This window comes from Calidris pugnax, unplaced genomic scaffold (assembly GCF_001431845.1).
Source record: "Calidris pugnax isolate Ruff unplaced genomic scaffold, ASM143184v1 scaffold192, whole genome shotgun sequence".
Lineage (NCBI taxonomy): Eukaryota > Metazoa > Chordata > Aves > Charadriiformes > Scolopacidae > Calidris > Calidris pugnax.
In genome coordinates this window covers 434306-458410 of record NW_015090919.1, presented here as the reverse complement: position 1 = coordinate 458410, position 24105 = coordinate 434306, and the positions used below count along the sequence as shown (strand labels likewise).

Genomic DNA, 24105 nt, shown 5'->3' with positions numbered 1-24105 from the left:
CACCGGGAGGGGGGAGAGCGGCCTCCCGCCTCAGGGAGCCTGTGGGACCGGCTCCCCGCGGGTCACGCTGGGGCGGGAGGCTCCGTCCACCGCCTCGCAGGCGGGGTCTCCGGTAACGGGGGCTCCCCGGAGCAGGCGCCCCGGGAGCGGCTAGTTCTGGGCAGAATTGGGGTCTTTTTGGACAACTGAAGTGTGAAAAAAAGCAGTGGGAGGCTGTGGTTACCGCACTCGGTGCTTGGGTAAAAAACACGGGGTTTTTGGTGGGCTGAGGCGATTTATTTCTATTCTTGAGCAACTTTCTGATGGGGTTTTGACCTTACTTTGGGCCGGAAACCTGGATTTCGGGCTGCACTTCAGTAAACTTGGATGGGGATTAGTGAGGGTCTGCCCACTCTTTGTTCTGGATTTCATTCTAAAGTTGACTGTGAAGTGTTTTTAACTGGCTTGAAGAAAGCTTGTGTTTTACGTCAGTGTGTTGGGTTTGGGGGCCGGTGTAATACACTGTGAGTTAATACAGTTTATGTGAAAAACTGCCACCATTCAGTTCTAACTGACCAAGGAAAATATTTGTATTTTCAGGCTCTTGAGATACAGCCAGAATTTTTTGTTCACATGGCAGCAGCAAACTCTACTCCACCTGGCTCTTTGGATCTAAACCAGCCTGGGTTTGCAAAGGAGATCCTGGGAACTAAGCTGGAGGTCAAATACCTCTGCTCAGATTGCAAGAATATACTGAGGAGGCCTTTTCAAGCTCAGTGTGGACATCGCTACTGTTCCTATTGTCTGAAGAAAATTATAAGGTAACTTTTGTGCCTTCAATCTGAAGATAAAAAGCTTGAAGAGGCATTTTCAAGCAAAAAAGGAGAGAAAAGTCTCATTTTCAGGGCCTTCTTGATGAGGGAGCTGTGTTTAATCATTTGAGGTTCAGCATCAGGCCTTCCTTAAGGGAATGTGTAATGTCTGATTTGCTCTTATTGTTCTGGGAGTTGCATCAAAGCTCCCTTTTTCTGAATCTCCCAGATTGGTTTTGTCATTCAGGTGGCAATCCAGGTGATCACCCATCTCCTTCAGCCCAGTTACTGAAGGAATGGCCTCCGAAAAGTCATCGTGTGGTTTTTGTGCCAAAATGTGAGAAATTTAAGCACACACTGGCCTCCAGAAAAGTTTCCTCACGTTCTGTCTCACTCTTGCCTTTAAGTGAGGGACGTTGAATAGAGTGGTTAATTGGGAAAAGAAAGAAAATTAGAAATGGAAGTCAAAAATACACTTGAGGAAAGACTCAATGCATTGTTTTAAAAATAAGAAAATGCTATAATTTTATCAAGGTACCAGAAATCCTTTTGTCATTAAATCATAAATTGCTCTCTTTGTTGTGTTTGATGATTATTTTTCTGTTTGCTAGTGCTGGACCTCAGAAGTGTGCCAGCTGTATTCAGGAAGGAATATATGAAGAAGGAATTTCTATTTTGGAAACAAGCTCAGTAAGTAAAAATGCATTTAAAAAAATAAAGCAGCTGACCAATGTCACTAGTACCATTTGCGGTTTTTGTTTAAAGCATAAGTTCTGAGAATCTCTTATTCCTAGGAAACGTTTTCTTCAGTAGTGAGAGTTATGATTAATGTTGTGGACTCTCCAGCTTCTGAAATCCAGGTCATGTTAATGTAGCGGTGGCCTACTTAAATGCTGTAATAATGATTTGTTTGCCATTAACACATCTCTGAGGATGTGATGTGGCAAATAGCCTGGGAGGAGCCTTAATAGAGTCTTAATATAGGAATTAGGAGACTGGACTAAAACTGCAGTCCTTCAGTGATTTTTGTGGTTTGCTTGTTTTTTCCATTTTAGGCTTTCCCAGACAACGCAGCTCGCCGGGAGGTGGAGAGTCTGCCCGCAGTCTGCATTAACAGTGGCTGCACTTGGAAGGGGACTATTAAAGAGTATGAGGTAAGGATCAAAGCAGAGCTTTCCACATTCACATCCTTTTTCTTTCCTCTCTGTTTGGGGCAGGCTCAGGTGATTTTCCTTATCTGCTAACACTGGCAGTGGTGGTGGGAGCTTTCACCTCCCCGGACCTCACTGGAAGCTGGAGAGATTCCTTGGCTGAGCTGGGTTTGTCTGCCCTGTTGAGGGCACAGGCTGAGCTGGAGCAATTTCAAGTTTGCTTGTGACCGCAGGCACGGAGCACATCCCTTCCGTGGTGGCAACCACCCACTCTCCAACTCCTTTCTGCTATAAAAGACTGTCAAGAAACTGTGTTGTGCCATGAACCTGTGAAGTTCTCCGCATTATGTGAACCTAAAACCTACTTCAGACCCTTAAGTTTGGGGAAAGCGTCCCAGGCACGATCCTGTGTCCACTCAGCTGCCCCCACGGCTGCCAGGGCAATGGGGCTGGGCCTTGGTCACTGCTGCTGCTCCAAGCTGTTCTGGGCTGTGAGCTGCTGGACAGGATGGTTTTTCCAGTCCTGCTCTTCCCGAGAAGCCCATCAGCTCTTTAATCCAGGCCTTCTTTTCGCAGCCCTGGATGTTTGGTCTTTAACATGTGTATGGCTAATGTGCCTCCTGAGAAGCGTGTTCTTGCTGGGGATGGCAGTGGGCCACGTGCTTCCCCGGGCTTTCCAGCAAGTCAGCTCTACTGGGACAATTTGCATCATTAAAATGCACTGGCAGTTAGTAGTGAGTATATATTTACCTGTGAAGCTTTGGTGCTCCTGAAAGACAGGTCTCTCATCAGTCTTGGAATGCAAGAACCACCATGCAGGGGGCCTGAGATAAGAGGAATAAATTTTATTTCCCTCTGACGCTCGGCCTAGGTAAAGATTGTAGCCCTGTGGTTTGTGGAGCTTTGGTAGCGACGGAGATGTGTGTCAGGAAAAGGTTTAACCTCGGTCTGTCTAGGCTGACGTTTGGATTCTCTTTGTGATGCCACTGCAAGGGGACAGGAAGAAGCAGCAGCTGTGGATGACATCTGAGTGTTCTGCCTGTCAACAGAGCGGTGCTTCTGTGCCTCTGCTTCCTTGTCCTGCTGGCTAGACCCTCCTGCTTTGTTATGCTAAAAGCTCAGCCCAAGAGATGGGGATGTAGTGTCCTAAATGGATCTCCTGCAGTGAAGCCCTCATTCATAAATGAAGTGGCTTATGGTGTGGATGTAGGACTGAATAAATGTCAGGTTAAAAGCTTCACTCTTATGCAGTACAGTTTGGTTGTTGCATTTTGGAGTACAGTGTGTCTTACTGAGGTTCCAGGTTCAAGCTGTGCTGGTGGTGCCTGCAGATTGTTTGACCCATGCTCTAATTTCTGCTGATGCCCAATGCAGTATTCAGAATGGGGGTTGTAATAAGTGAGCTCATCCCTGTTAGACTAAAGAAAATTATATTTGTAAGCAGCTTCCAATGCTATTGATTGTGCTGTGAATGACAAGCTCTTCTGAACTTTTTCTCCTGGGTTTAAAAAAAAATAAATTAAGAATTCCTGCAGGACTTAGCAGAAGTCATCAGTTGCCAAAGGGTGCGGTCTTACGAGTGTTTGAAGGTGAGGTTGATCCAGCCAGGGCTCGCACTAGTAGTTCAAAAGGGCAATGAGCTGTCCTGGGGTAAGTGTCTCCTTGCAAGGCTGCGTGTGACGCTCCAGGATCTTACGCACAACTGCTTAAGAGTGTCTGAACAGATAAGGCTTGCTTTTGACATCTTCACAAGGTCCTAGTTAGGTGTGCTGCTATAACACCCATGTTGTGTAGAGGTGTGGCTCCGCTGGTCTCGGCCGTGGGGGTGGCTGTGGGTCACGAGGCTGTCACGATTGCTCGTTTTGGGGCAGTCCTGTGTGATGACAGGGACTGGGGATTTTGAGCAGTGCTGGTTGGCTCATCTTGGGGTTGAGCCTGCCTCAGTCCAGCGGGGTGTGTTGTGCCCTCTTGGGAAAAGCTGATCCTTTCCTGGGAACTGGTGGGAGGAGGCAGGGTCTGGCTCACATTCCCTCTCGGGCCAGCCGCTGCCAAAGAGCTGTGGCAGGAACCGGGCCTGGCTGTCCTCACGCGGTCGCAGCTCAGGGATGGTACGTGTGGCTGAGGAGGGCTGACGAAAGGAGGTGTCGAAGGACCGTGTCAGCCCAGAGTTTCTCGTGTGCCGAGGGCTCGCGCTGAGCCTCCGTAGGGCCGGGCTGGCCCGTTGGGGGCCGCAGCGTGGGGTTTGTCTCTGCAGCCAGCAACACGTGTAACCTCCTGCAGCAGCTCAGTGCTCCCACTGTGGAAAGTCCCTCGCTGTGCTATTTCCGACAGGACATGGAAAGTCCCTCAGAGCGAATTCATTGTTTGCTAATTTAAAAATCCTGTGTTGGTACTGAGAGAGACTTACTCAGCTGCTATCCGCTTACATATCAAGAGATACTGTCACTTCTGGTTTGCTAATCTTATCGGGGCACGAACAAGGGAAAAAATGTTCTGTAGCTGAAAAGCTCTAGTTCTTCAAAAAAATTAATAAAACTGATTTCAGTTTTGCTTTCTGTTCGGGCAGATCAAAGTTCATGTTTCAAAGGGACATCCAAAACTGAAAGAGTGCAATCTGCTTGGACGTGACTTGCACTTCTGTTTGAAACTCTGTGAGGCATATGAAATGTTTAAGTGCTTAGAACATGTCTGGGTTTATAAATGCATTTTTCTGATTTTGTAAATATTTTAAATATTTTAGCATTTGGATAAAACAGTTTGTGGTGGGGCTGCAGGGTTTTTCCTTTTAATCAGTAGCCTCTTTTCATGTACGGGTTTCCTTATGAGTCTGCCTGAATGTACATACAGAAAAGCAGGCTGTGGGCAGGAGCCTTTAGATTTGGGTGGAAAGTCCAAGGAAAGCTGCAGAAACCAAAACTAGCCTGGCAGAGCAAAAGGAAAGACCAAGAAAACCTGCTCTGTAGAGGGACTTTGTGGTTTCTCAGCCCTGAAGAATTTCTTTTCTTGCCTTGTAGTACCTCTAGTTGCCTGCAACCCTCTTCTGTTTTCCCAACATATCTTCAGTTCTCGTATACTCCTTATTTATGCTTTTCATACTGCCAGCTCCATTTCTTTGCCTCCTACCAGGAGTGGGGTGGGAGGAGGGGACTGCAGAGGGACGTTCAGATGGGCAGCCTTGTCATTTCCATTTGTTACCCACATGGGTTTTAACTATGACTTGGTCATCTCGGGAGTCAGGGAATTATTTGAGACGTTAGAAAATGTCATTGCTTAAGTTTTGGAAGGAGAAGGAAGTTTTAAGCTTAGTTTAAATACTGCTGTCAGGATTAAGTTGGGAGGGGTGGTTTCCAGGAAAACAGATGAGCTCAGCTGATGAGGATGGGTAGCTGTGACCTGTGGTGATAACCTGTCCCAAACCAAACTGGAGGGGATATGTTTTCCTTCTAGTCAGCTGTCCCCATGGTTTTGAAGAGTTCACTTCAGTTGAAGCCTGGAAGGCTGTGGAAGATGCAAAACTCAGAACTTAAGTGATCTTAGTCTGAAGCCTGTGGTGTTTGAGTGTATGTCTGTATCTACTGAGCTACATTGCTTCCTGGGGCCCGGAGCACAAGGTGACTGTGCAGTCCCTTCTTGCCCAGCGTTTCTACTGGGGGATGCTGGAGAAGCCCAGTTACACCTTGTGTAGGGAAAACTGCCTTTCTTCAGAAATGCTGCTGGAGGCTCTGAGCCAGGGGGTCCTCCTGCTGTTTCACTGCTTCATGCCCCCCCCTTTTCCATCTGTGTCCCAGGAATACCTCAATGGTTTTGGTGGTGATTTTCTGCTTAGGCTGAAAGCTTCAGTTTCAGGCTTTTGCCCATTGCTTAGAGCTGCTGGTTTTTGAAGCTGCTTCATGTAGCGCCTGTTGCCCCTGTGGCAGGCACACTTGATGATGCTGTAACAGGGCGACCAGCCTTCCTTTTAAAATCAGGTACAGCATTTATTGTCTCTTTTTCTGGAGGTTTTGGCTCCAAGCGTGTGGTGTTTGGCACCGCAGTGTGGTGTTGAAGCACAGTTTGCAGCCAGCTCCAGTCTGATCAACAGTCTCCAGCACCAGATCGCTTTTCTTGTGGGAGCATCCCTAACTTGCACATGCAGGTGATCGAAAAGGACCTCCTGCTTTGGAAAAAGGGATTTGGCACCCCTTTACTTTCCAGAGTCCCCAAACACCATGGGCCTCCCCTACCATCCCTGCAGTAGTTTCTGTCACTGGCTGCCTGCAGAGCAGGCGGTTTCCCGTCCAAGCCTGTGGTAGGAGGTGAGCCACGGGGAGTGCCGCAGAGCGAGCGTGGGAGGGGGTTGGAAAGCCCCAGCTATAGAGGGTCTGCTCTGAGCTTCTGAAAACAGCTCAGCCTTCTTGTGGTGGCCCATCCCATTAACAGGTTTGGCATCTGCCCCTTGGAAAATGAAAAAAATGTAAGTTGCAAGCTTTGAAGATGATGTGAGTGTTGTGTGTCAATTTTACCCCTCAGCACGAATGCAGCTTTGGGGGCTGTGGGGCAGCACTTCACACCCAGAGAGATGTTCCTTGGGCTCTGGGTATCCAGCAGGAGCCAAAGCCATGATCACACTCTCTTGGGTAACAGGTACAGAGGCACTTCCAACTCTCTGACATCCTGGAGAGATCAGGGGTGAAATCAAGTCAACACAAGCTTGATTTCTCCAGCGTGTGAAAGATACCCGTCCCAGTTATGATCTTTCTCTCATCTCCCCTTTTCTGGGAGCCAGCGGTGCTCTCAGCCTCGTGCTGTCACAGTCCTTCTGTTCACAAGCCCACACCTCCTCGCTGCCTTGCTCCTGCCCACCCCTGCAGCCCACAGAGTGTGACCCCTATCAGCACCCCCCTTCTTAAGGTGAAGGTCAGGCAGACCCCTGAGAGGCTTCCCTTTTGGCCTGAGCGATTCAGGTGAAGCTTTGTGTGCTGGTGAAAGTGATGCTGGAAGGGAGGGAGGGAGATGTCTCTGGGGGTGTTGTCCAGAGACCTGGTTGGCACGTGCAGTGCTTTCAGTGTGTGAGCACAGCCATCACCATCAGCAGCTCCTGCAGCTAATGACAGTGGTCTGCTCTCAGAAGTAACTACTGGAGGTGAATCCAGATCAGTGCTGTGAACATGCCGGTGTCTGGCATCGTTAGTGTGATGGTATGATTGGTATTTGCTCCCCGGTGACAGGTTGTTCTCAAGCAGTGACCTCATTAGATATGAATAGCACATTTGGGCATTTTTCACACAACTGTGACTGTTAACTGTTAATTGTAGCCTAGAGGACCTGCGGAGTTATCTCTGATCAGACCTTCCCGATTGCTTTGAACCTCCTTACGTGTCAAGCAGTTGTTTATGGAGACTCTGTGTAGTCCCAGCACCATCTTTTTTAATTTTTTTGACAAGAGGATTTAGTCATTTTGTTTTGCAATGCAGCTAGCGCCATTGAGGCGAGGGATGTCAGCTAGCTGTGGGGCCAGGTCAGGTTCAGACTCAGGCTTACCTAAAACGCTCTGGGGGAAATGTTTCAGCAAAATTGTTCCTCTGGGATGATGGAGGGATTTGGAAAAAACATCCTAGTGTGTCCCACTGCCTCATGCTCGTGTAGTTCAAAGCATCCAGGAAAAGGCAAAGTCTTTTAGGAAATGGTAGAAAACCTGCTGCTGCTTTCAAACGTTTCTTGTACCTTCGACCGTCTTTAAAACCTGCTCTTGCTTTCACATCTGTCTTCAATGCAAGAAACACAGCCTTGATGTCCCTCTACCAATAAACCCCAACTCAAATGTCTGTTTAATCAGCCCTAAAAGCCAATGACTGGAGAAAGCTGAAAGCGAAGGTTGTTCTGTTGGTTCTGAAAAGAGCCATGAGTGAGGCCCTCAGGAACCCCTGGCATCTCTTCTGCCAGGTCTTGGCCTCAGCTCAGATGGACACGGTGGCGTTGGGCAGCAGCGCGAAGGGGCAGTGGTTTCCTGTGCCATCACTGCTGTATACACACACCCCACTAAAGCCCCAAGCAGTTACTGATGGGAAATTAATCTTTGGTTTTGATGCTTTCTTTGAGGTTTAATTATTTGTGATGCCAAGTGAACTTGCTTGGATCTCTGTCACCAGCGTGTCCCAGCAAAGGGAGCAGTTTGTATCTGACACCAGGTGTTTGTGTATGGGAAAGCTCATGTTCCAGTTGGCACTGTGAATTACAGGCTGGGTTCCCACTTTCCAGCCCTGTGTTGCTGGGCTCCAGGCAATAGCACAAGGACTGTGTGCGTGGTGGCCCAGACCACCTGCGTGGGGCTGGCTTAACACCAGCCTTAGGACTCCCCTGACAGGGAGGAGACGCAGCAGGGAAGGGCACATTGATTTCAGAGGTACCCCAAAGTACCTGCTTCGTGCGGCACCTTCCCATCTCAGAGGCTCTGGAGCCCCTGGGGACTGGCAGAGGGGCACAAAGCAACTCATGGTTTTTGGCGCAAGGGATTCAGTTTCCCTTGAAAAGGCCAGGTGTCTCTTTTATACTGGAGACCCATTTTCGGTGTTTTTTCTACAATTGTGTGGGCCCAACCTTTTTCTTATAGTCAGGCTAAGATGCCAAAGGAGCCATGTGCTGGACACGGCAGCACCAGGGCTGGGAAGTGCCGATTCCCTGCCAGCACTGCAGTGTGCCCTGTGCCGCTTCAGCTGGCTTTCCTCTGCCATCCTCTTAACTTTCCTTCCTTTCCAGTGCTCCCTTCCTGCTGCCAAGCTTTGTCTGTGCTTATGATTGCTGTTGCCGTGCTCAGAGGGGACTCACAGACTAATGGTCGAAGCTCGACCTGCAGGAGAGTGTCTGTGGAAGATCTGCAGCGTCTAGCTCCTGTTCCGAGCCTGTTCTGCTGTGCCCTGTCTCTGCCAGCCCTTGCAGGGCCCTGGCAGACCCCCCCACAGCAGCTGTGTCACAGGTTGCTTTTCTCAGCCCCCCTTGCCCCCTCGTGGAGGAGGAGCCTTGTGTCATGCTGGTGGATTTCCTGATGGATTTCCCAACACGGCTGCAAGGCCTCCATATAAACGGACTTGTGGTGGTACAGCAGGGTGTGAGCAGGGCTGCTGGGGAGCAGGTACACCTCTGCTCTGCCACCACAATGCAGAGAGAATAATCTTCAACAGCAGCCTCTTCTGTAGTTCAAGGCAAATTTAGCGAAGCCCTTAGAGGCAAAACAGCAATCGGATTAAACTGCGGTTTTCCCCTTCTGTCTCACGTAGGCACAGCAGAGCAGCTCATCCTGCCATTCCTTAGGAAAAAATCGTCATGTCCTCCAGGGATCAGCTGCTGTTATTAAATTCCACTTTTTCCCTGTGTGTGCCTGTGCTTTCTGCCCGGCTGCAGGGAGCTGTGCTGCTGCGGGGCTGCCACGAAGGGAAGGGCCCCTTCCTGCTGGCTGAGAGCCGGGGGTGGGAGGGATGATCCCGGGAGTGCCCTGAGAGGAACCTCAACTGCAAACACTGCAAGTCTCTTTTCTCCTTGCCTGGAGCGGAGGTAGGAGTTACAGCTTGGGCACAGGCCGTCGAGGGGAGCAGGGCTCAGTCCCTCCGTTGCAGCCCCTCGGCGCTGCTCCAGAGTGGAGCTCGGGGAGGTGCTGAGGCTGAGCAGCCACAGCAGGACCTGCCAGTGCTCGCAGGCTGCCCTGATCCTTCTGAAGGCTGAGTACTGTCTGGTTTTCTAGTTTCCCAGGTGGCTCCCAGAGAATCACCTGTTCCGATGGTGCCCTGTGATGTCCATGTTGCTGCTGGGTTGCTTGCTGTTTATTTTTAGGGAGCCAAATTGATGTCCAGATCAGTTGGCAGGTTTGGTTTTAATTGCGTGGGAAGAGCAAGGTGTTGGTGGCTGCTAACTCTGCTCAGTGTGATTTTCCTACTCCTGCTGTTGGGTGCTGCGGGCCGGTCTGTGCCTCAGTTTACTGCTGCTGAGTGAGAAGTCATTTCTGAGGTAACTGGAGAGTGGCCATGAAGGTATCAGCCAGACCATTGTGCTCCAGCTTCACTTTAATTCTTCTGTTGTAACCCCCTCTCTTTGAACCCCATCTGACTTGACCTCGGGGGTGTGACTGTGCTCTCACCTAGCCCTCCTCCCAGCCATGGCTTTCCAAAGCTGCTTGAAACATTCCCAGTGAATGCTTGAAAGTCAGGGATGCTCGTCCGTACTGCACAAGCGCAGGGCTGTGAGTTTGGGAAAGGTGTAAACAGGAGGATTGCTCCATTCCTAGGGGAGTGGAGTGTGGCAGATTGGGCTGGAATGCCAACCCTTGTGCTCTGGCTCCTGGGTGGGGTGAATTTCTTCCAGCGGCAACACCATCCGTCTCTGTTTAGACACCCACGTGGAGGGGGAAGGAACAGTGGGTTCCAGAAGAGCCTGAAACTGTTTATACGAAACTGTTTGTCTGGAGGTTTGGACCTGTGCTGGTTAAAGCTGATGCTTCTGGGTGTCTGGATTCACATCTGGCCCAGTCGCAGTGTCAGCCTCGCTGTGCGGGGCTGATGTCCCTCTCCGTGCTGCAGGCTGGGCGCTGCGCAGGGTGCTACAGTGTGGGGAGTGTGGAGCTGGGACGGGAGATGGATGCTGGGAGGTGGGGAGGGCAGAGGGAAGGTGATTTCACACCCAGCACACTGGCACGGGAGAACATGAATTTTAAATACTCCCTGCTTAAAGAGTTGTCTCTGCAGTGAAGTTTCCTTCCTTCAGCCAGCCCGTCTGTTCTCGTGCCAGCGCTTTGTGGGCCATGGGGAAGATGCTGTCGGGTGTTTCTAGAACATGAGAGCAGGAGGTGGGCAGACACAAGGGTCCAGCCCCTCTGAGCCGGTGGGATGGAGGAAGGTGCTCAGCCCCCACAGGCAGTAGTGCCCAGCCTGGCCACACAGGGACCTTTCTGGGGATGGCACAGGGAGCCTTGAGTCTGGTTGCTCGTTTAAAGTATAAAAAGGAGAGAGTAACTAAGAAGCCAAAGCTGAGCCACTAATGGGTTTCACTTTCCAGTTTCTGATGTGGTGACAGCATTTAAGTTTGTGCGTGTTCCCCCACTTCATATAGTAACTTGTTTTAATAAAGAATAAATGTGACCAAGTTTTCAAAGCATCTGGTTTCTGATGACTACTTTATAAATGCTTCTGTTTTGTTGGTTTTTTCCCTGTTACTACCATGGCAGGATACTTCAGTGTGCTTACTTTTTAATCTGAATTTTGAACTGTGCATGTACAATGCCTTGTTTCAAGTGGTGGATGTATAAAGAGATGGTTGAAGGAGTGTGGAGATGGCACAGAAAGCGGAGGCACGTTCTTGCATTCCCAATTTAGCCAGTATCCCTGGCCCTAGTGTCTGCGGAACACAGAGTATCACGTTGCCCTGATCATTTGTTCAGCTCCTCTGGCTGCCAAACAAACTGTGGGTGCTTGTGTGCAGGGCTATTAAATGAAACAGTTTTAAAATATTTTTCTTTCTGGTTGAAAAATGGTTTTCTGATTCAAATGTGAAGATACTGTCAGACAGCTCAGCCCAGTGTGGCTATGGTTTCATACTTCACGCTAACCATTACAGTGGAAAAATTATCTTGCTGAGTTAGTGGCTTACTTCACTCAGCCTGCCTGAACATGTGTTTTCCTGACAAAGCCATAAATGGAGTTACCTGTTATCTTCTTCATCAAAGCAGTAATCTGATTTTTTAAGAAAATAATTATAGCGGCTTTAGAATTGAGGCTGAGGCTACATAGACACCCAAAATTTTGGAGGCCTGGAGATGACACCAATGAGTCAGCATGCAGAATTATCAGCATGAGCCAGATCTGAGTATGAGTTGGTAGAATACAGTGCTCTCTGTGATAAAGTATAAAACTACCCCTGTTGAATTGTACTCATCGTATAACCTCACTGGAACTGTTATTTAGAGCACCAAATATTCTCCTGTCCGTTCTTTTACAGGCTCATGACGAAGTCTGCCCGGAGTTCCCGCTGACGTGCGAAGGCTGTGGGAAGAAGGTTCCCAGGGAGAAGGTGACTATCGGGGAACCCTGCGCTGTGGTGGGGCCGGGTCCTGATGGGCTGACACCGGCACTCTCGGCACGGGGAGGAACGCCGAAGACTGTTAGGAAGTGGAGAAGGCAATTGAGTGGCAGCCGTTAGTACAGATGTGACCTTTCTGTAAGGCTCAGAACACTGGTAGGGTGCGAGCGAATGTGACTCAGCAGCACTTGGAGGTTTGTGTTCCCTCTGAGCAGCGTTTGCCATGGGAAAAGCATGCCTGTGGCTTGGTGGGTACTTAGGTCCTTTGTAAAGCAACCGTATCGACCACTGCTGCAATTATGGAAAGGGAGCCCATCTCCAGCTAAATGAATTTTTCTAATCATGTAACGGAATTTGTGTCTATATTCTGCTGGCTCCTGGGGCAAGGCTCAGAAGTCTGAACGTCAAAGTTTTGGGAAACCATCTTCAAAAAGCATTCATCTGAAACCGTCCTTCCTACTATGGGCAAATATTTTTAGTAGCGGTGTTGCAAAAGGTCCTTGTAGCAGGACTGGGGGGACAGAAGCATCACAAAGATGAGCAGAGAGTCCTTCAAAATGGGAGCGTAACGAAGGGCTTCGTTCTGGGACCTTGGGATACGGATCAACCAGAGCCCAGCAGAGACTGGACTTCTAGGGTTCCCAGAGGTGATCTATCCTGTGTTTAAATATTAACTCCCCTTTTTTATCTCCCTCCAAACTTCTGTTGATTAGCTGCAGCCGTTGTAACTCTGGGTAGCCTGACTCATTGTGCAAGCCAGATGGATTGAGAAGCTTTTAAAAAAGTGGTTTAAAAACAGTTTTAATCGACATCTGTTGTAGCAGATGTAGGTGTTAAGTGTGGAATATGGTGGTTGTTCAGAACAGACCACTGATATCTGATGATGGGAGGTATATCAAAAACAAGATGATAATGTGCCAGTGCTTGTTAGCATTAATCATGCACTGTGTGGGAACCCAAACGAGTCATCTTGGCGGCTGGAGGTTTGTGGCACTTCTCTGTGGGAATATCCATCACTGGCCTTGGTTCTTCATGGCAGCTGCCAGATGAGAGGTGGCTGAGGTGGGGTGTCCTTTGGTGGCCCAGCAAGGGGATGCTGGGCCCAGCAGAGCATTGTCCCTTGCACTAGTAGACGTGCATGAATTGCTATGAATACTCTGACAGGACCTGCAGGAAGATTTGTGTTCTCAGATTTATGATGCTTAGCGGGAAGTAAAAATCCCAAGCTTTGGGACATCCCAGCCAGGGTTACATGAAGTGCACACAATTAAACGCCTGGCTGTTGCCAGGGGTTGTTCCTCACGCCACCCATCCCTCTGCCCTCAGTGAAGCTTTTTGCTCAGCATCCATAGCATGTACCTGTGCTGGTTGCTGCTTCTTTCTTGCATATTCAGGTGAGAAGAGAGGCCTCCTAGCCATCTAGAGAAAGATGTTTCCTTCCAGGTGTCAGTGCTATGTTTGTATGACAGCAAAAGTCATACCTAATGGTAGGCAGTGTCCAGGTGTGACCACACGCTTTGGCAGGTAGTTATTAGCGATGGCTTGAGCATTCTTCAGATCATCTTCAGTTTCCTCGACATCAGCAAGATGGAGAGGGAGCTACTGGGAGCACATAAGATCTAACGTTGCCTGCCTTCCTTTGTAGTTTCGGGACCATGTGAAGACTTGTGGCAGATCTAAAGTGCCTTGCAGATTTGAGGTTGTCGGATGTGCTGAGGTGGTAAGGACTTGTCTGTTTGTCTGTTGATGTTTATCTTGGGACTTGTTTTCAGTTCCAGTGTTGGAGTTAACTAGTAAACTACTGTTATGTTCAGGTATCTGAACAATGTAGTGTTTCACACCCTTTGCAAATGGAGCATAACATCACCTGCTGTCCAGAGTTTGGGTATCCAGAGAATGAGATTAACATGGAAGGAAATCACCTCCTTCTTGAGGAAGACCCTGAGTGCTCTGAGACTCTGGTGGTTACGCTGCTGTAAGCACAGCTCCTGCTAGAGCTTGGTCCGGGCCGTATTTTTCCATGTGGCTTAGTTTTCCCAGCTTCTACTGGTGAAGTTTGTGTAAATCCATCCCCGGGGGGACTACGCGAGGCTCTGTCCTTTGGTGCTGTTAAGTACATCTGACAGAGCCCTTTTGGGAAGCAATGGAGGAAGACAGAGTAGAACAGTGTCTACAGCTGGGGAAACATTAAGCATCTGCCATTGTAGGTGATTTACTACATTTCTAAAATGCCACCCACCCACCCACCACCAAAACATTTTTTTAACTATCTTTCTTTGGTTTTTCCCCTTCATAATTTAACTTTGTAACTTCAAGAGGAGGAATTTTTCTGTGGATGGTGAGAGCGTAGATTGAGCTTGCTGAAAAGGGGGATGTATTTCTCTTCATGTAGGTGGAAAATGAAAAGCTACCAGAACATGAAAGCAAGTGTCTGGCGGAGCATCTCTATATGCTGCTGAGTTTTGTGCTCAGCCTCAAGGCTGGGTCTGGAGACCTGAAGCCCCTTCCTACCCTTTCCTCATCACAAAACAACTCCACGCTCCTGCCAGCAAACGCTCTGTGCTCGGAGTCAGAGCTCTCCAGGTCCCTGGAGCTCTTGGGAAGGTGTGAGGCCCTTGAGAGGAAAACGGTGACCTTTGAGAACATTGTCTGCGTGCTCAATCGGGAGGTGGAAAGAGTGTCTCTAACAGCCGAAGCCTACAGTCGGCAACATCGACTAGACCAGGAGAAAATTGAAACACTGAGTAACAAGGTGTGTAACGCCTGGCTTGTGCTTTCCAGCACTGTGAGCAGAGACTTTTTTCAGTTTCCTTTCCATGTTATTAGCTAGCGAAGCTTCACCACTTAGCCCTGAAACTCTGCAGATCTAAAATATAATTTCTGCCTGTGCCCAACTCTCAAAAGCTGCCTGGAAAAGATGGGCATTAACTTGACATGCATAAAGCATTGAGGTCTCTGTTAGTAACCGAGTTACACAGACAGCAAGATGTTGTTCCTAGGTGAAGTTCTCCAATGAGAGAGAGAGCACCCAGCATTTCCCTGGATCCCTCTGAGTCCATGGGGCTGCTCCCCTTCCAGACCTTTCAAAAGGAGCGTCATCATTGCTGCGGCGCTACAGCCTTGTGCCAGGCAGGGTCTGAGGTGTGAGGAAGCTGCCCCACCAGTATGGTCCAGTACAGTCCCTGCTGAGTGCTACAGCTGGGAACCTGTGCAGCAAGGGAGCTGCCAGAACTGGTGTCACCCTATGTAAGCCAGCAGGAATTAACCCTCTGGAGACCTTGTTGGCTGGATGTAGGTTCTTCTCTTTCTCAGTCTAGTTTTGTCACAACGCTGAGTTGTTTGTCCTGCCCCTCCATCCTCACTTCTTGTGCTGCCAACACAACGGAGCTGCTCGTCGGGAGGATTTTTCCATTTGCTGTGGGAAAGTTTCCAGCTCAAGCACTGAGTTGTATTGATGTATAATGACAGGGATCAAAAAGAGCCTTCAGTGAATTGGCTTACGATGCTAAATTTCTCTCTTCTGTGACCCCTGTCAGTTCTGGAGAAGGTCTCTCACTAAAGAGCCCTCCCAAAGGGATGCTGGTGTCTGCTGGCTTTCTTGGAGCTCACAGCAGGACATGTTTTAACCAGGCTACACCATGTGTCCCACTGAGCAGGTCCGGCAGCTGGAACGGAGCATTGGGCTCAAAGATCTGGCCATGGCCGAGATGGAGGAAAAGATCCGCAGCATGGAAGCATCCACCTACGATGGTGTTTTCATCTGGAAAATAACCGAATTTGCCAGGAAGCGTCAGGATGCAATCACAGGCCGCTCTCCTGCAATCTTCTCTCCAGGTTATTGCCCGCAAAATTGCAAAAGCCTTTTCCATCTCAGCTGGGTGTGGGAGTTGTGGTGGTGGCCGTGGGAGGGGAGGTGCTGGCCTTTCAGATGTACTTCTGTTCTGTCCCCCTTTCCTTGTGGTGCCTGAACTGTTGCTTTTGTTTATTTATTTTTAGCATTGGGCTAAGTGAAACTGCTGCTGAAAGAGGTGTTTTTTGATTGCAGAAGACCTTTTTAATTTCTCATAATGGAGAATGTAACCTTCTTAGCTCTGGAATAGCCCTGTACAACCCTTTAGTTAAAATACTCAGAGATCATAAAACCATCAATAAAATAGTTAAGGAAGGGAGGAAATATATACTGGAGCCCCAGAAATATATTTTAATACCGAAGCCATGACAGTGCAAGAGACAATGTCTAAATAAAGTCCAAACCATACCTAGGGAAGTGCTTGAATATCTGTTAGAAGAAGGGCATTTCCTTGCAGAACTGTCCCAGCCCAGCACTGCTCTCCTCTTCTTAAAAAAGAAAATCTTGGGCAGTGATGAGCAGTAGGTCATTATCTGACTTGTTTGCTTATGAAAGCACTTCCCAGACTCGCCACTGTAAGGTGACACCATCTCTTTGCACAATTTTATTGCTTGGTGGGGAGCTCACCTCGCACCAGATTGGCTGAGGAGGGGAATTTGTATTTGCCTGAGCAGGATTCACTTGGGTCCAAGCAGTTGAATTTTTAAAACTACTTCAAAATCTGTTTTCTGGATGAAGGCTGTCCTTTTTCTTTTGAAAAACTCAAAGAAAAAAGGGACTCCTCTTCTTGAGGAGAACTAAACTGCTACTGAAGCTGTGCATGCAATTAGCATTTCCTTTACGAAGTCAGCAGCAGCTGTGGAAAACCCCTGCTCTGCGTCCCCCTTTGGGAAGGGCAGCATTTCCTTCCTTTTCTCAAAGCCGACAAATCTGCTGTTTTGTTTGGATTAGAGAGAGGAGCTTAAATCCTGCATCCTCTCCATCTCCTGCACCATGCTTGGGAGCTGCCTGCCCTGAATGTCTCCAGGGGTGGTGGTTTGGAGGGAGGTGCTGGACAGACCTGAACCTTGTCCTCTGGCCACGGGTGTCCCCGCTTGCTGTGCCCCAGCTCAGGGGCTCCTCAGGCCCCACCACGGGCTGATGCCACCCGGGATCCCCATGGTGGGCTGGGATTTGTTTCTGTAGGTGGGACAATCAACTCAGCTGGTGGAGGGATGAGTATCAGAGCCAGCCCAAGGGAGGGAAAGGGGTGAGACCTCTCTGAATGCAAAAGGCTCCGTATGCCCAGACGTTTGACTGTCTGTGCTCAGGAGGCACAGTTCCTCCTGGGGCTGCAGCTTCTGGTTGTGGATGTCTCCTCCATGCTGTGTGTGGGCCGTTCCCCGTGCCCTGCCTGGCAGCAGTGCCAGGGCAGCAAAGGCTCAGGACTTTTATCAACTGTTCAATCAAAGGAAAAACATCTTTGCTGGTCGCAGACTGTGCTTTGTGTTCCTGGTTGGTCTCTGCAATCTGCTCATGATGGTCTTGTACGTGGCTGGAGGGACTGGAAGGCGAGGGCTGCCTCTGCCTGATGCTGGGATGGTTTCTGGAAAAGACAGGGCTTGTTGGTTTTTTTTTATCTTGCAAGTGCAAAGTGCAAAGCCTTGTTTCCGGCAGTAGTCAGTTGTGTCATTTAGGCAAGAGATCCTCATTCCTGGTGCTGCTTTAGCTGATAAAATCAGGCTGAGAAACAAATGTTACTTGTGGAGGTGGGTTTTTTTTAATCTTGAACAGTGAAGCAAATAGACTTGTCCTGTTGAGTCTGGGAAGGAGAAAGTTGAGAGGAGAGAGGTCTGGGTTGTGAATGGGATGAAAATTCAGAAAAGGAAATGAGTACAATTGTTCGGTTTGCATTTAAAGGGAAGGAAATACCAAATGAAATCAGTGTTAAAGAGAAGGAAGTAAAGTTACCACTCGTGTTGTAAGGGCATGACATGACAGCCATGGGGTTTTGTGAAGGGCAGAATTGGAGTTCAAAAAGGCAAATCTACACAAGAAAGATTCATCCATGACATGAACTGGCACAGTCCGAAGTGAAGCTCCTGAGGGAATGCCACTGTCAGATGCTGGGGGTGGCTTGCTGGGCTTTTGATTCGCTTCTGATGCACTTTGCCTTTGCAGGGGCCAGTGGGAAGGAGAGGGTGCCCCGATCTCTGCTTTGGGCTGGCACCGTGGTGGGCAAGGAGTTTAGAACTCTGGCTGCCACCAGAGTGGGTACTCCCGCTGCTCTGGGGCCATCCTTCCTCCAGTTCCCCACCTGGTTGTACGTTCACAGGGTTACCAGAGTGCTGGGAAGCCCCAGGTGGGCAGTGAGGGTGTGCTGCTTGGATTAGCAGAGTGTGGCATCTGCCCTGAAAGCCTTTGGGTGGAGAGGAAGGACTAGAGGGGCAAGTTGGGGAGTGCCAGGAGGGAAGTGGGTGACAAAGCCCTGATCTCTTGCTCCTCTCTCTGTGGAAGAGCACAGTGTCTTTTCCAGCGCTGGTCTGACTGTTCATGAAAGTGCACCAGGTCCTGCAGTAAAATGCCAGCTTTGGTCTCCTGCCCTGAGCCCACTGAGCCCTGCCAGACCTGAGGCCCATGGCTCTGTGCCGCTGTGAGAGGGCAGTTTGTGGCAGGTCCCCTTCTGAAAGATATTTCTGTGGCCCTGCACGGCCATTCCCAGAACTGCTGGAGAAGGAGAGAGTCTGAGATCCCGGGACCCATCCCTGGCCTTCCCGGGCCGTGCAGAGTGGCTGAGATCCTGACGGGAGACTGGAGCTCCCTTGCTTGACCCTCTGCCCTCGTCAGAGGCAGCCATGTTACGACAAGGGGGAGTGGGTGCTGAGGATGGTCTGCCCCTAGGCAGGGTTGTTTTGGGGGGAGGAGGTCATTTTGTTCCTCCTCATCAGTGTTATTACCAAGAGCTGCAGCTCCTTTAGCAGTTGTGTGTGGCACAGCTGGCAGGTCTGGGGGCATGCGGTGGGCAGCACCCAGCTCCCAGCAGAGCTCCAGCTCCAAGCTTGTGCCCGGGGCTCTCGTGCTGTCGTGGCTGGGGGGAGAGCCCAAGGGGCCAGCTGGTGCCTGCTCTGTGCCATGTGCTCTGCAGCTCAGATAGACGTGGGGCTTGGGGCTCCTGAGCTTGGACTGTCTCCAGGCTGGTCTAAGATGGCGTCTAACTGTTGTTGGTACCTGGTGGCTTTCCAGACCACCTCTGTGGTGTGGGTATTTTAAGACACAGACCTGGTTTCTTCCAGGATTCAAACTTTGGGGTCCTCAGAGCTCAAAGGAAGCTGCTGGTGCCAGGCTTTGCTGGGTTTGACACTCACTGTGTCTGTTTTGCAACTCTTTGATAGCTTTCTACACAAGCAAGTATGGCTACAAGATGTGTCTGCGCGTTTACCTGAATGGGGACGGCACCGGGCGTGGGACCCATCTGTCCCTGTTCTTTGTGGTGATGAAAGGACCCAATGACGCGCTTCTGCGGTGGCCCTTCAACCAGAAGGTAGGTTTGGGACAAAGCCTGCTATGCCCAGCAAAGCGCCTCTCTAGTTTTGCACCTACTTGAGCTTCTGGGCATTGTTGGTCTGGCCTACTTAGCAAGCAGAAGTTGTTGCTCTTGCTTTGCAAAGGAAGGACTTTGATATGTCGGCTGCCCTGGGGATTCCCCGGTTGCACTGAAAGCACCAAGCATGCTACAGGGCAGGGGCACGAGAGGGCAGAGGCTGTGGCAGGAGAGCAGCAGTGGCAACAAGTTTGGAAAGCGAGAGGAGCCTCTGCCTGAATTTGGGGTGAGGGAAGGTGGTTGTGGCCTCGGTACGTGGGGCACAGCTGATGCTCACTTGGCATCAGAACCTCAGTTGGCCATTCCCAGACATGGCAGGTTTGCGAAACACTTCAAGGCTGAGTGGGTAAAGTATTGATGCAGAGAGAGGGGACGCCTTTTTTCGCAGGGGAACAGCAACCCTGTGACTTAAAGAAATACCTGCTGGGAGCAGACAGCTCGCCAGCTGGTTGTAGGCTTTTGGAGTCGGTCTGAAAGCCCCGTGCTGCCACACAGCAGTTTCCAGTGACAGGGCAGGATGTGGGAAGGTTTCTACAAAATGTCACCAAGATGACGTTCCCTGCTGACCCTAGGTACAGGCTTCTCAGATTTGTAGGCATGTGATGGGGCTGTGGTTGCTTTGGTACTTGCACGTTTTGCAGGCTCAAGTCAGTGGTCACTGCGCTGCGTTTCCATGTGCTTTATATTCAGCCCCTCCTGTGTATTTTCATGTTTCTCTCCAGGTAACCCTCATGCTCCTGGATCAGAACAACCGGGAGCACATCATCGATGCCTTCCGACCCGACGTGACCTCCTCCTCCTTCCAGCGACCCATCACGGAAATGAACATTGCCAGCGGCTGCCCGCTGTTCTGCCCCGTCTCTGTGATGGAAGCCAAGAACTCCTACGTGCGTGATGACGCCATCTTTATTAAAGCCATCGTTGATCTCACAGGCCTCTAACCCTCCTGGCCTCCGGGAGCAATGAACGCAGAGCCAGCCCCGAGTGGGGCATCCCCGTCTTGTGCTGCACCTCAGGCAGCGCTTGGAGCAAGGAGGGGGCAAAAAGCGGAGGGGGAAAAGCCCTTCCCAAAAAGGGACCTTCACTCTGAGTGGAAACGAGGTGTCTGATGGGAACCCTCTTCCCTGGTGTCAGAGAGACCTTCCCTGAGAAGAGGTTTGGGTGGACGTTTGCAGTCTGTGGGGACAAGAAGATCTGCAGGGACTTGGGTGTCTGAACTACTGCTGTCTGGGCTCCCAGTGGAAACCAGTGCAGCTCTTGCTCTACCAGTTTAGTGCCCATCCGCAGTGCTGTGTAGTAAAACAAGGGTTTGGCCTGCCCGAGCACCACCTCATGTGGATGTTTGGCTCAGCTGACGAGGATTTTCTTCAGAGATCTGTGTTCTGGAAGTTTTGTGTGTGCAGTGGCACCGTTGCTCTGGGCTGCTCTGTGCCCGGTGGCCAGGCAGAGTGTGTTTTGCTGCTGTTTTGCTGCTGTCTGCAGCGAGTGCAGCTGAACCCAGCGGTGCGGCAGGCGGGGAGCGTACCCCGCCTCTGAGCTCTGCTGGGTGTTTGCTGGGTGTTTAGTGCCCTGAGCAGCATGGGACAGGGCAGGCAGTGCCTGCTGCCGGGGAGGGAGCGTGGGGCAGCACCAGGGATGCCCAAAGTGAAAGAGGAGTTAATTTTCCCTGGAGTCTGTCCATCCTGTCCTGGGAGAAGAGGGTGATGCAGGGCTCAGTGCAGGACTTGAGCCTCCTGAGCCCTGGGAGCCCGGGTGGATTTTTAGCCAGACCCTGTCATTCTCTGCTTCCCGTGCCTGAGCAGGGCAGGGGCAGTGCTGGAACCTGGCTTTACTTGCAGATGGATGCTCCTGACCTGGCTTTCAGTCCCATCTTGGTGGCTGCAGCAGCACAGACACACCAGCCTTCTCAGGTGCCATTCTCCAGCTCCGCTGCCACCATCCATCCACGTGGGCACTGTCACCCCTGCGGCTGTGGCACTGATGGACGAGGCATGTGTCTTGTCCACCTGTGTGGTGGGTGGCTGCTGCCCAGCCCCTGCCCTCCCCGGGCTCTGCCTTGCCCATGAGCAGCAGCTTTCCCCTCTCCTTCCCTGGGCGCTGGGAGCAGCGTGACGCCAGTTCCCAGTGACTGCACACCAGAGCGTGCTCTGCTCAGCCCCTCGCTGAGCCTGCAGCCACCTGGGTAGGACCTGGCGTGGCTGATGAAGTCCCTGAGTGAAGCTTGCTGTCTCCTTTTGTCTGGCTCCTGGCACTGCTCCCTTCCGGGCAGCAAGTGTTCAGCGCCCGTGAGAAGGTCTCTTGTGTTTGTGGAGACAGACATGCTGCCCCGTGCCTGCCCTGGGGCTGGCTGGGCCCTCTGCATTTGTTCGTGGTGGCCATGAGGAGCTCTGGGCAGGCCTGTGGCTGGGCTCTGAGACTGCTCTCAGACTTCTCTGCCCAGGCTCCCCTCACTCCTGTCAGTGTCTGAATGTGCCCCAGGAGAGGTTTTGTTGGTCACAAGAGCCCACCTTGCAGTAGTAGTCCAGGAGCCAGCCAGAGGGGTGGGCAGCAAGACTGGAGGGGGGGGGTCACCCTCTTCTTCCTCATGGCTGCTGTGGAGGAAGGCCCAAAGCCCCTCTCTGCCAGCAGCTCCCTGCCTGGTGCCCAGCCTGATGGACACAGAGCCCCCTGTGCTCATGTTCTGCTTCCACCTCTGCTCCGGGCTGGCCACCCCCCGTGGGGCCATGGTCAGTGGAGATGGGCTGTCACCTGGAGAGTCCCCCTGTGCAGTACCCACTGCCCTGACTGCTCCTGGGCTGGGTCGGGGGGTCCCTACTGCTGCCAGAGGAGCTCGGGGCGGGTCCCTGTTGTGCTTCTTCAGGCTGGCAGGTAGCTGAGCTGAACCTCCTGCACCCAAAGGTGCTGTGCTGGCTGGGGGGCTCTCCCTGGCAGTGCCAGCACGGTGGGGAGTCAGTGCAGCAGCTGGGGGGGGCGGGAGCCCTCCTGCCACGGCTGCTGTGATGCAAGGGCTGGGGTACTTCCAAAAGTAGAGGGGCAGGAGGTGCATGTCCCTGGCAGCGACGTGGGGCCGGCAGTTGCCTGCGCCCTGCCGTGCCGCGAGACCCCCAGGAGCCCTGGGCTCTTCTCAGAGGTGGGAGAGGGGCAGCAGGACCCTTCATTTGAGCCCCCTTCCAGCCTGGCCTGGGGGAGAGATTGCCCCTGTGTTGCCGCTCTTGTGCTGTATTTTAGGAGGAAACAAAAAGCCTGGCAGAGCCCCAGCCCTGCTCCCACCCGTAGCAGTGCTTCCTCAGCGAGCTCCTGGCTCCACAGAGACTGGGAAGAGGGAGAGCAACCAGCTCTGCTCATGTAGCCATTGGGAATTAAGGGTGTGAGATGGGGAGATGAGGCTTGATCTGAATTGGTGTAAATGTCTTTGCTCTGGGAGTGCTGGACACCCAGGTGCCTGCAGCAGGGCCTGGGGGGTCTGGCCAAGGGGTGCTGGGCATGACTGGGGATGCCAGGTCTGCTGGAGGGGTGTCTGGGCTGTTTTGGGGGGATGGGTGATGGTCCTGCTGCCCCAGCGGGTGCCTGAAGGTCCATGCTGCAAGCAGAAGTCAGGCTGAGCTTTTCCCACCTGTGAGGGGACACGGAGTGGGACACAGCAGGGGTGACAAGGGCACGGCAGGGCAGCCGCTGTGACAGGAGCCTGTAGGAGCTGCAGTGTTTCCTCTCCCTCACCCGTGGCTGAAAAGAGGCGGATCCGGTGCTGGTAACACTTTCTGGTCCTTTTCCACTTTTTGGAAGCTCTGGTACATGCAGTGGCAGCTGTTGCTTGTATCCCTCGCACAGCTACGGGCAGGGGTACGGCACCTCCCCGGGCACAGCTCTGCCGTCCTGGCTGGCACATGGACACTTGGCATAAGCTACTGCTGGAATTTTTGTAGTTTTGTTTGGGGTTTTTTGGTGGTATTTTTCTTTTTTCTTCTTTTTTTTTCCTTTTTCACCACAGCTGTTGGAGAACACCCATTGCCACCTGGCACTGTGAAGTAAGTTGTTTGTTTTGGTTTTTTTACTTTGAGGATGTAATATGGTCAAAAGCACTAATAAAAGCAGTTGGATGAGCGTCCTCGGGCCTGAGGAGCTGGAGGAGGAGCAGGGGCAGCATCACCTCGATGTGGGGGGTTTTTTCTGTGCTGGGAGCTTTCCCCAGACCCCGCTTCCCTGCAGGAACTGCAGCTGGCAGGGCCGGGGCCATGGGGAGGGGTTGTGCCCAACACCAAACCAGGGGTGCAGGAGCAGGCAGGGAAGGAGCTCCTGGAGGGGGGGTGACCTGGCCCCAGCCTGGTTGCTGGAGCTTCACCCATAGCGGGCGGGCACGGGGGTGGTGGGGGCAGAGGCAGCACTGCTGGCGCTGCAGAACAAGAGGAAGGCAAATGCAGCCTGTTACACTCATGGCCCTGGGTGCTGGCTGAAAAAACAGCTGCTGAGGTCCTCTAGGACATGCTGATTTTTGGGAGCCAAGTGCCTGCTCCGCTCCCACCACCCCTGCAAGAGGCACTGTCCTCAGCTGCTGCTCCCCTAGGGCTGTCCCATCCTCCTCTCTGAGGGCAAAGAAGATTTGGGCAATTTTCTGTCTCTCTCCTCTCTTGCTGGTTCAGAGCTCGCTGCCTGCACTGCACAGCCCAGGGCCCGGAACCCCAGCTGCTCAGCCAC

At 51.5% G+C, this 24105-nt stretch overlaps 1 protein-coding gene across 3 annotated transcripts in view; it reads left to right on the top strand.

Moving 5' to 3' along the window:
• TRAF2 (TNF receptor associated factor 2) overlaps positions 1-23518 on the top strand; it is a 24548-nt gene extending 1030 nt beyond the window's left edge. For 2 of the 3 annotated variants that reach the window (XM_014949763.1, XM_014949765.1), the window contains exons 2-10: positions 580-800; positions 1403-1481; positions 1847-1945; positions 11903-11974; positions 13629-13703; positions 14376-14735; positions 15640-15817; positions 19205-19353; positions 20136-23518. In XM_014949763.1, the coding sequence (XP_014805249.1) occupies positions 580-800; positions 1403-1481; positions 1847-1945; positions 11903-11974; positions 13629-13703; positions 14376-14735; positions 15640-15817; positions 19205-19353; positions 20136-20354 (1452 nt within the window). In that variant the 3' untranslated portion in view covers positions 20355-23518. Of the gene's footprint in view, positions 1-6; positions 240-579; positions 801-1402; positions 1482-1846; positions 1946-11902; positions 11975-13628; positions 13704-14375; positions 14736-15639; positions 15818-19204; positions 19354-20135 lie in introns of those variants that run through there. The other variant, XM_014949764.1, reaches the window with a different exon arrangement.
• The last annotated feature ends 587 nt before the right edge of the window (positions 23519-24105 follow it).